Source organism: Rhamphochromis longiceps, linkage group LG4 (assembly GCF_057381845.1).
Source record: "Rhamphochromis longiceps isolate RC_006_pf linkage group LG4, R_longiceps_female_GT1.1, whole genome shotgun sequence".
Lineage (NCBI taxonomy): Eukaryota > Metazoa > Chordata > Actinopteri > Cichliformes > Cichlidae > Rhamphochromis > Rhamphochromis longiceps.
The window spans coordinates 28,394,419-28,405,739 of NC_140560.1; the positions used below are offsets into that span (position 1 = coordinate 28,394,419).

The 11,321-nt window shown below is 39.3% G+C and overlaps 1 protein-coding gene across 3 annotated transcripts; it reads left to right on the forward strand.

Moving 5' to 3' along the window:
• Positions 1 to 363: 363 nt before the first annotated feature.
• LOC146671923 (dynein axonemal assembly factor 8) lies at positions 364 to 9,290 on the forward strand. Of its 3 annotated transcripts, none has more exons than XM_085404345.1 (27): positions 364 to 1,194; positions 1,282 to 1,383; positions 1,576 to 1,671; positions 1,756 to 1,875; positions 1,958 to 2,060; positions 2,137 to 2,242; positions 2,366 to 2,584; positions 2,667 to 2,811; positions 2,881 to 3,066; positions 3,158 to 3,298; positions 4,135 to 4,326; positions 4,431 to 4,538; positions 4,674 to 4,818; positions 4,926 to 5,205; positions 5,438 to 5,517; positions 5,684 to 5,838; positions 6,266 to 6,392; positions 6,520 to 6,651; positions 6,732 to 6,890; positions 7,021 to 7,323; positions 7,391 to 7,672; positions 7,781 to 7,875; positions 7,983 to 8,097; positions 8,435 to 8,637; positions 8,738 to 8,814; positions 8,890 to 8,959; positions 9,097 to 9,290. In XM_085404345.1, the coding sequence occupies exons 1-27, from the start codon at positions 1,108 to 1,110 to the stop codon at positions 9,163 to 9,165; spliced, it is 3,897 nt and encodes a 1,298-aa protein (XP_085260471.1). In that variant the 5' UTR covers positions 364 to 1,107; the 3' UTR covers positions 9,166 to 9,290. The 3 variants fall into 3 exon arrangements, with proteins under 3 accessions (XP_085260471.1, XP_085260472.1, XP_085260470.1); XM_085404344.1 differs by having other exon boundaries at positions 366 to 1,194; positions 5,435 to 5,517; XM_085404346.1 differs by lacking the exon at positions 1,576 to 1,671 and having other exon boundaries at positions 365 to 1,194; positions 5,435 to 5,517.
• Positions 9,291 to 11,321: the final 2,031 nt, after the last annotated feature.

Below are 11,321 nucleotides of genomic sequence, written 5' to 3' on the forward strand. Positions count from 1 at the left end.
TGTGCAAATGTGGTTCATTGACTTTTGCTAAAATAGTTATAAAATGATCTGTAACACAGATAACTTAACTTTAGCACAGAACGTATTAAGATTATGATAAGGCCCGACAGTACTTTAATTGCAGTAATTTCAAGCAAAGTAAAATAATAATATTAATAATTATCATCATCATCATCATCATGGGCCTTTGAAATTTGAAGAAATGTTTGAACATGAATAACTCAAAACATTTCACAGATTAAATCCTGGCATTTTCACTGGCCTGGCTTACCACAAAAATGAAACAGGATCTGTAATTTGGAACAAATGCATCAAAAATGTCTGAGTATTGGTTAGTTAAAATTAGAAAAAACATCAAGCAATCCTGTAAAATCGTATGAAGGCCTTGAAATAGTAGGTATAGTATGGCTATGCACAGCACCTGTAGGGGTGTCCAAATTCATAGCCTGCATCCACCTGAGGACCCGGCCTTCGCGGTCTACGTGGGCCGGGTCCTCCGAAGTCCCGGTAGGCCGGAAGTGAGCGGCTGTGAAATTGGACGGTCTAGCCTTCAGTTTTGCGTCATCAGATGTCTCGGTGGAGTTAAATAAACTCAGCCGTCTGCTCCTTTCTGTCTAAAATATAACAGGACACTGGCGTAAATATTCGATCATCTCAGACTTCTGTTTAATCGGTTTTCTGTTTGACGTTTATTCAGCTGTATGAAAACTATAACTTTAAGCAATTTTAGCACGGTAGCTAGCAAACTAGGAAAATTCCTGTTTAAAAGGTCATAAAAGAGTGTTAGCCAGCATAAAAAGAACATTTCCCTATATTTAGAAAAGTTACATCCTGGTGAGCTTACCTGCCCTAACACACACACAACGCAACTTTGGAACACTATGCCAATTTAGTACTTGTTTGCTTTCACATTTTCGCGAAACTTTCGCGTTTCAGTATGGGAATTACTGGCAGCATTTGAAGGCAACACTGTTGTGAAGCTTCTCGTTTCCAATGGTAACCAAGAAGTACCCAGGGACTAGCAATTACACATTCAGCTCAAAGACACACCAACAACACAAAAAACGTTCTTACTTTAAATTAGTTTCTTTTTATACATTGTTATAAATGGATTTTAACCGTTCTTCGTGTTGGAATTCAATTTTGGAGAAAGTTAAACCAAATATTCCTACCATGGACTTTGACCTTTCACCTGTAAGTTGTGTTTTTAAACTTAAATCTTGCTAACGTCCGCTAATAACTATTTATTTACACAATTAATGCCGTTTTAACGTTGTATAGCCAGAGAAAGACGAAATCATCGCCATATATGAAAGACCAGCTGCTCTTTCCCTGAAGCTTCCTGAGGACTTCAACAGTTTTTCAGTAGATGCTGAATTTGAGGTCAGTGAATTTTTTTTTTTATTCTTAATGATAGAAAAATCATGAAACCCAAGCAAACGAATGACTGATTATGATGACATGAATGATAATAATAAATACTCAATTTCCCTCTGTTTCTGTGATTCTGATTCTGAATGATCATTGTTATTTCTTATTTTTATTATTTTTATTTGTCTCGTTTCCCTCAATCAGGAGCTCCCAAAACCATTATCTGAAGAGATTTGCAAAACGATGGATGTTAGTGAAACTGTAGAAAGCAGTACATTAGCCTGTGTGGATGATGCTGAGGTGGGATATACTGGTCTGGTTAGAGCACAGCACCATAAAGCCACAGCATTTTAAATGTACTTTGTTTTCTTGTTATCATTAAAGGCGGGTGCTGGTGAGGATAATTCTGAGGTGTTGAATAAAGGCGTCAAGCTGAAGGCCTCTTTAAAACCAGACCTGGAAAATGTGAAATCCTATGATGGTTGCCCTGTTCTCTCACTTGCTGTAAGTTTGAAGAGTAGAAAAACATCATATGAAAGCAGTTATAAACAATGCAAGTAAATATTCTCTAAAAACTTACATTCAGAGCCTTGACCAGTGGGACTTGGATGATGCCCTTAAAAATCTAAAAGAGAACAAGCTGTCTTTGCAACCCCATGTAACAGTGGCACCCCTGAAAACGCATCAAGGTAAGTCATTATGAAACGATTCACTGAGGCTGTAGTGATCGATGACAGGTTTATGAACTGAATCTTTGTTTTGCAGGTGGTGGCACAGACAAGTTGCAGGAGAATATAATGGAGAAATTAGCTGCTTTCTGTAAGAATCAGACTGCGTCTGTGTTAGAACCTGTGAGTCCAGACTCCGACAAGTAAGTCATATCACTGCCCAGGATCCGTGAGCCTTTAAAGATAATATTATTATAATAATCGACCTTTTTCTTGCAGTTGTGCTTGTTTTCTTTATGCTCATGTTGTCATTGCTGTGCTTGCAGGGAAGAGACTGGAAAGAGTATGTTGCTTAAAAAAGTAAGGGAGATGAATAGAAATGAGAATAAATATCCTGATAAACGTATGCGTCATCCAGAGCTCGGCGTGGAAGCAAGCACAGATGTTAAGTCAGAACATCTGTGGGTAGATAAACAATCCGAACCTGAAGTGGAAAGCCCACAAACTGTTTTAGGAAGTTTAGTTAAAGAACCAAAACAGCAGAGGTATGGAGTTTGTTTTGTTTGCCTTTATTTGTATTAACTCTTATAAACAAATATGTTAACCGCGATGATGACGAACTATTAGGGACCAACTGAGACGACGGGTTAAGAAGGCGTCTCACCATGAACAAGCCCAGGAAACTCTTAGGCAGCTGGAAAAACATTGTCCAACCAAATCTGTGTCCGGGAAGCAGCCAGCTGCCGAAATGACTGATGTTCTCTATGAGTTTGTAAGTGTCACTTAATTCAGAGTAAATGCACAGTGCATTTCCCTACACTTACTACTTCCCATTTTTCAGGAAGCATCTCATCAAGAGCCAATCAGCACACTACCAGCAGGTATTGAAAGTAAGGGCTCCTTGCTGCTGAAAGTCAACCTCTGCAGTCCTGGTGTGATAGAAGACAGAGGACATGGGAAGAGAAAATATCCAGCTGCAACCAAATTGCACATCTATAACACTTTAGTGGCATGGTTTCTGTCTCTGGTTAGTGGACAGTGGCTTCTATCTTCTTATGTTAGCCATACTGTAGTTTGTTTTTTTGAGTTCTTTCCCCTCTGTGTTCATGTTTTGTCAGGTCGGTTCAGAGCCACGTAGCAGTGAAGACAAGATCAGTGCAAAGGTCCCATTCTGGGTTGCAGGACTTCACCAGCTGTGGACAGAAGATGGACTGGCTTTGCATGTTTTAATTGTGGCTCGTCACTGTTATCCAGCAAGGGTACATGCAAAACAAAAGAGGAAGAAATTACACACACAAAAAAACATTTAAACTGCACAAAACTGATCTTTTAAATTCTGATTTGAGCCAATTCAGTCTGTGGCCTAAATCAGACACAGGTCTGTATATAGTTTGCAAAGATTGTAGGTACATCATGAGTTCAGACTGAACAGTAAAATCAGAATTCATGTCACCGGTCTCTAACCTGACCTGAGAGTTGAGTGGAGATGTGCTGGCAGACACAGTTCCTTTTTTGTAATTACCCCCCTGCAACTTTTAGCTAAAACTTTCACCACCAGGATGCAAAATTTTACCAGCGACTCTTACTGCTTTTGAGACTTCTTTGAAGCTAATTTAGTTCCTCAAGAGGCTCTACCCTTTCCCAGATTGGCATTGTAAAATGCTTGTAGAAGTTTTTTTTAATGCTTTGCCTGCTTAAATAAAGGATAAAGTGACATGGTACTTGGCATGACATGAAAGTATGGCCTGGCTCTAGTTCAGCTGCACAGGCTATCGCTTCAACAAAGTGGTCTGATGTTTTGGATATAAACTCGTTGTGATTATCTTTTCACATTAAAACATTTTTTAGCTATTTTTTTGGAAGGAATTTTATTGTCAGAGTCAAGATTCTCCTTCCTTTAACGGCATCCTGACACCTAATACAGAAGTAATAGCCACTGCATCAGAAACAGTATGTGAAAGCTTTGTTACTGAATGGGCAAACAAACAAAGGGATGTAAACCGTGGCTCAGATTTGAGTGCTAAGGCATGCAGTGTGAATGTAGCCTTTGTCTCATGAATTTGACAGTGACGCAGATCTCATATTTGTTTTCTAGAAACGGGACACAGACGTCTATGCACCTTTCTATAATAATGTCTGCAGGTTCCTCTCTGAGACCTCACTCACTGCAATTACCAGCTGGCTGCCTCACCTTAAAAACCTGTTGGACCAGCGACCCTGCACCTCTCCCATCCACCTCCCTTCATCTTGTTTAAATTGTTTTATCTCTGCCACCTCCAACCAAACGGTGGGTTGCTGCAGGAAGGTTGCTTTAAGACTCCCAACATCAGAGCACTCAGATGTTTTTCCTTCCTGCTCACTGTATTTTGTTTTTTGTTTTTTGTTTTTTAGGTCATAGAGAGGACATTTGGTCTAAGTCCAGGTTTTTACTGGCAGACAGTGGAAACTCGGGATCGTGCTTTTAAGGGGAAAGAGACCACACAGGAGGTGCACACAGAGGTGAGCGGGGTGTCTTTAAAAGTGCTATCTGCAGGAGTAATTGTGCTTTCTTTAACGGCTTTCTTTTGATTGCAGGAAGCACAGAGTCAGAGGAACAGCAGGGACTAAATTTATTTTTACTCGACTTTGTTGTAGGTGTCAGTTGTTCTGGGGTGCAGTGGCTTCTTTCAACATCCTCTTCTAACACACTACACCCTCCAGCTGGTCCTAGACTCAGGACTCGATGTGTGTGGTCTCCGGCTGCTTTATCCACCACAGGAGCTTCTGAGTGAGCGCTTTGGTAGGACATAACTAATACCATCTGTGCTTAAAGTTACTCCACTTGGCCTGGATGCTTGTTTTTTTACTGATTAAAAAAAGCCTTTGAAAACGTCTCCTCTCATTCAGGTAGAACAGCGGGTAGTCTGAGAGACCATGAGCCCTGTCATCCCGTTGTTACTCTAGCAGTCCGAGGTCCTTATGCCCACTCCTTGTTGAAGGACATAACTAGCTCCTTAGATTCTCTGCGGCCCAAAAAGGCAGAAACCACTTCCAGCGATGGTCTACACTGCAGAGATCAAGAACCACCATTCATCTATTCACCCCAACTGGCCAGTCAGGTCCACAGTGAGCTGTGCCTGTGGTTTTCAGGAAGACTGCAGGGAGGAAGTGCACAGGATCACAACAGGTGTGTGGAAAATGTTCTTGAACTATGTCCATGAAGTTTTTTTTTTTATCAAATAACTGATTATTGCACATTTTCCACCACCCTGGACAAATTCCAGGGTATTTATTACATTTAATTGATGCCATTAACTGATGGGTGTTGGTGTAATCCTGTGGGGATGACTGGAGCTTATTTTAAAGTGTTACAGTGTGATGTTTTTAGAATCAGCTACCTAACATTTTCTTTTTAGAAGTGTGCCTTCAGATGACAGAGCTGGAGCCATCCTGTCCAATCCAAGCAGATCATCTTCTTTCCTGTGTGCCACAACTAAAGGTATGATAATTCAGCAAGTCCAAACTGTCACAGTAGGGAAAATTTGTCAGTGCTTACCTTTCAATTTTAACTTTTATCATCCTGAGTCAAAGTCCTTGTTTGTATCAAGGATAAAAACATTTTACTTGAGTGGAGCTCCTCTTCTTTCTCTCCCTAATTTGTGTAGCTGATTTCCTCCTCTTGGTGTCACCTGTTGTTCCTCCATGCTGCTATGGCCAAGTGCTGGCTGTATGTGAACGCAGAGGCTTCAGTCTTAGAGGGCTGCAGAGACTGCAGGTTCATAGCCACGGGGCCTCCCTCCTGGGCTTCAGCAGCTTCCAGGTAGAAGAACCAAGACACTCGCTCAGTACACAGAGTCTTAGAGAGAGAAGCTCTAATCAATCAAATCTAAGCAAAAAAGGTTTTGAAAGTGATTGTCTTAGGTCTCAAGAATTATTCCTTCTATCTGTCTCAAAGGTTCATACTGAATTTGGAAAAAGAGCATTCAAATGCAGCTCTTTCCTGCTGGAATCAAATGAATTTAAGGCAGTTCAGGTTTCAAATGTTTTGCTTGAATAACCTGAATAATTAGTCATTATTATTGTACTGCTGTCCTTTGAGTTATTCTTTTTCGTGGTTAAATAAGGGTTAATAATAATAATAAAAATGCTAACAATAATAATAGAAGAGAAATATAATATGACTTTATTTTTACTCATAGGTACAAGTTAATCAGTAAAACATATAATAATATATAATTTGTTGGTAGGCATCTGTGTTCTGCAGTCCACCTGCTTCCACTCCAGATCAAAAAGAGCTAGAGCTGCCCTCTCACTGTCTCGTGTTACTGCTGAGAAAAGAAAATGCATCGCGTCACAGTGTCGGTCTACCATCAGGTCTCAAAATCTGTCTCAACCCTATAACATAATTCATCTCTGTAACGTGAAATGTCAAAATGTGTGTCTTATAATGCTGGAAGTCTTTGCTGTCAACATAATCTCGTCCAACTGTCATATGTTTCAGTGCTAATGAAAGAATTCAAAGCTCAAAAGCTTCTGGGTTACATTCACTCAGGAAAGGATGGTGTTCACACATCAGAGCCAAGCTTGTGTTTCCACACTGTACCGATCAACAAGAACTTATTCCAAAACTTTGGTAAGCAGTTTATGGTCAGTACAGATACGAGAAGACGATCCCGTGCTGTAACTCTCTACTTATATATGTTTTCTTTGTAGTTAGTTGCATGTGGGCAGTGCCAAATCCCTCCAGTGTGATCCTGTCTCATCACAGGTGTTCATTCAGACCTGACATGGAGCAGGTAGTAGTTTTGACTCTGTGTGGGAAGGACTTGACCCAAGGCCTCAGCCTCCTAAACAGAGTGCTGATAGAAGAAGGTAGAAGTATCTGAGAGCACAACTAGCTAAACAAACCTCATTCTGAGTGATTTTTTTTGGCCTCATCACAATTCTTTTAATTACCCTTATTGTTTCTGATTGATTGCAATACTTTTTTTTAATGTTATAGGTGATGAACAACATGCTAGATTTAGGCTCCTCAGCCTGAAGTGGCTTCCTGTGCTGACTCGACTTCAAGCCCAGGAGCTGAGCCCGTATGAGGTGGGAGATCCGCTCTGCTACACCAGCATGGAAACGCTGATGTCTTCTCCAGCTCTAGTGTGTGCTTTGAGAGGATTTGCTGATTTTTCTTCGTTGAGGAAGCTCCTACCACATGACTGTCCTCAAAGCCTGAGTGTCCTCATGTCTCCCACACCTGAAGTGGCCCTCAGACAAGCCTCCCTTTTTTTCTTCGAGCATGAAATGATTCCCGGTAAGTTTGTTGTTCTCTATGAAAGGTGCTCTCAGTGATACATCAGAGCTGCTAACTTTCTGTTCAGACCCACAGATGCTGCTCACCGTGTGCCTGTTGAAACCACGAGCTTGGAATCACAGTCTCACTAAAATAGTCAGCAAACTTCAGCAGAGTGGCCTCACGTTGGTGGGCATACAGGTAGTGACCCATGACAAAAGTGGTGCTACTTCACTGCTGCGTGCAGAAAGTGGGCACAACCTGTGCTCTGGCCCCTCGCTGGCTCTCTGCCTTCAGGGAGAAAATGCTGTGAAGAGGCTGCTGGACATGCTGAGCCAAGAGGACTCTTCAATGTGGATGACCTGTCATGGTACGACCTACTTATAAGCTTCTGTGATCACTACCCTGTATACTCGTACACGAGAACAGGATTACCATGTAAGTATTATGTTTAAAATGTCAGTAACCAACGTTACAGGATCAGGATCGTATCAGCAAGCAATTATGGATGTAAGGAGGTTTTTTCCTGAGGGGCTCTGCTGTACTGAGACCAACACAATGAGACAGGAGCAGGTATGCTTGTTAAACACGGGACATGGGTAACCAGACTTCAAAGCCATCCTATGTTGAATACAAGGGTTGTAATTTTGGCTAAAAAACAGATGATTTGTTTTCCCCAGATACTCAGCTTATGTTCAGACCCATTAGCCTCCGTAGAGCGTCAGCGGAGCTGCACACTGACTCAAGCAGCTCAGGAAAGTCTTTCAGTCTCCTCTGAGTCACGACCAAATGGAGGTTCTGGTGTTTTCTTTAATATTTTATTTAATTATACGGTATTGTTGCTGACAAAACAGAGCTATGAGCACCTATGCCTTTTAATCATAACGCATTAGCCATGTACTCATATTAATGAATCCACATCTCCCCATTATTAAATATGACTCAGTTTAATTGACAACAGTGAACATTGCAGGGTTCACTAGTTATTTTTAAGCAAATATGTCCCTTTAAATGATTTATCTTTTTGGCAGAGGTTCTCTTGGAAAGGATGTTGAAATATGACTCAGTTCCAGGTAACCTTTGTAAGCTGTATGCAAACAAATGTTCTGTTTTGCTTGTTTGTTGGTACTAGGGTCCCTGAAGCACAGGCAAACAACCTGTCTGCTGATACCCTTGAACGCTACACCAGGCAGCCAAGTGCCTTCCCAACTGGAGATAGTGGAGCAGGTGCTGGGATCAGACTGCCATCTAATGGCAGGAAGGATGAGCATCCTAGATGATGAGCAGCAAAAACATATATCAGAGACACTTAAAGCGTCAAGCATAAGGGAGAAGGTGAGGAATGGGACCTTGATACAGGTTTATTTGGACCATAAATTCATGCAGACAGTGCAGTCAGATGCTGACTTTGGCTGTTTTCTTATGCTCTCAAAAGATCAACTCAACTCCTTGTCTCATCGTGGCTCTCCGAAGAGAAAATATCGCAACTGAGTTTGGCCTGATTCTTAAAAGGTATGGAGGAAAAACAAACTTGATAAACGTAGACTTTGTTTATTTATTTTTTTAAATTCTGCATTATTGCAACAGGATTTACAAGGAAAGGCCAGACCTGGAGCAAGTAGGGAAAAGCATTGTCTTCCCAGAAAATGAAAAAGAGGTACACCTGAAAAATATCAACTTTTGATTCTTTTTTATTCTTAATATATTTAAATAAACCACATCCTCAGCAGCTTAATAACCCTAACAATGTGTTAATATACATTTGAAGTTTGTTCATTTTATATTGTTTTCCAGGCTATGCTGCTGATATGCTACCTATTTGATACCTTGTCTTCTGAGAGCTGTGATGTCACTGTGCCATAAACATTCAAATGTGTGCACGTATAAGCATATTTTCCAAAGGTTGCTCCAAAAAGTGCATAGAAATTTATAGCTTTCACTTGTTTTACTTTTTAGATATTGTTCAATAAATATTTATTCAAAAACAGCATTTTGCCTCCTCTGCTAGTCCACTTCCTCTTTAAGGCGCAAAATCTTTTTCTGTCAGTTGTGTTTGAGACAAAAATTAGTCACACTTTTCAGATGAAAAATTATTTTAATTCTCAAGATGATAAAAATAATTTTGTGAACTCTGTAAACCATTGCATAACTGTAGTGTAACAATTTAACAAGTGTTAACAAACTAGTAATACACTACAGTAAATATGCGGTACACAATCCTCAATGTAGAAAAGAAACATCTAGTATTCTAAGACTTGCACCTGTTTTTGTGTTCACAACACAAAAATATCAATATATACCAACAGAATAATTTCTACAATTATCAGTATAGAATTTCCTACATATCCATACAGCTCATCACAAAATAAGGGACATATGTTTTAATCTATAATGTCTAAACCCACTTACATTAAGTAAATAGATCCATGAAATGCAGTTTCCTCAGATTTAACATTCTCTAACAAATCACTGTTTTACCCTGAGAAAAATACATTTCTTTCTTTATAGTTATTTTATGATTATGCTAACAAATAGAAACTTGAAAACTTGCATTTGTTTAAGTTCTAATAAATTTTATTGAATAGAAGTTCACAACTAGATGCTACATCATAATCAATTAACTGCGCTCCATAATATCCAGTGACCTATTCATTGAAATTCTAATTTAGAGCAATACATTCAATATTTCAGGGTTTCAATGTTAAAATAACATTTTTACTGAAATTTTCTAAAGTACATGGAACAACCGGCTCCACATTAAGATCATTTACTTTTGACTTTACACTAATATTTCTTTTTTTACTTAATTTGAACAGCTCCATACATGTACAAGATTGCATAAATCTTCTGGCTCCATTTTTATAATGTTAAAAACAAACAAACAAACAAAAAAAAACAACAACAAAGAAGACACAACAACTAACAATAATGCAAAATAGATTAAACTATTCCAATGCAGAGCATAATGATACATCTATTACAGTTCATATACAAGATTCTCCCTGTTTGGTGCTTTTCTTTGCAAACTGTTGGGTTTCTGATATCAAATGACAAATCCACATCAGATCTGTGTGTTCAGTGGTCGGGCGTTGCTGTGTTTTCTTGAAGTGCATGGCAAATACAGACGATTATCAGTCAGTTAAAAAAAAAAAAAATCTGCTTCATCCTCTTAAACTGGTGAAGCAAACCTCATTAGATTAGCCTTTTTCCTTTCAGCTGAAGTAGGCTGAATGTATGAGACATTTAGCGATCACATTATGGTCCACAAAATACTGTAAGGCACTGAACTTTTGATTCCAATTGAGCAAGTTATATTTTGTCTCTTCAATTAATCCACATTACAGAATTATTAAAAGGCACAGACACATTTGAAAGCGTAATTGGTCCGAGAGAAACAATTAAAGAAATCTGAAGAAATGTAAAGAAAAACCAAGCTGTGCTTCCAAAGAGAACGTTTCATTTCTTCTAGAAATTTTTGGCAGGTAGACTAGTCTCTAGAGAGACTGAGGGTCAGCAACAAATTAAGTGGAATTATGTCTGTATCTGCAATTGATGCGTCACAATTGTCATCTGTCCCCGGGAAAACAACAACTAATTTGGACCACGGCTTTAAGAAACAGAAAACAGAGTCGGATAAAAAGAAAGCACCTTACAGGCCTAGCATAACAGTACACAATGCTATTCATTTCCAAACTGATTTTTATGTAGATAAGCAAAAATCAACAAACAAAATTGACTTCACAACAGTAGTGAAGTTTATATGGCCACTTCAGAAGCACAAATGTCATTCACCTTTGACATTCCTTCACTGTAGACAACAATTAAACTTACACTGAATCCGCGCTTAAGGTCAGCATGTGCTTGCCAGTACTGCACAATGTGCCATAAACGTCAATGTATACTTAATACAAAAATCAAATGTACGAATACACATTTTGTAAGGATCTGACCCATGCATTTATAATCATCTGCCACTCACTATGACAAGCTTTAGATAGAAAAAAGAAAAAAAAAAGATT

Bases quoted from the DNA above. Each gene is read 5' to 3' on its own strand.
- LOC146671923 (XM_085404344.1), top strand. From the start codon at position 1,108: ATGGATTTTAACCGTTCTTCGTGTTGGAATTCAATTTTGGAGAAAGTT. The intron at 1,195-1,281 runs GTAAGTTGTGTT...AACGTTGTATAG, and splicing joins TGGACTTTGACCTTTCACCT to CCAGAGAAAGACGAAATCAT. The intron at 5,518-5,683 runs GTATGATAATTC...TAATTTGTGTAG, and splicing joins CCTGTGTGCCACAACTAAAG to CTGATTTCCTCCTCTTGGTG.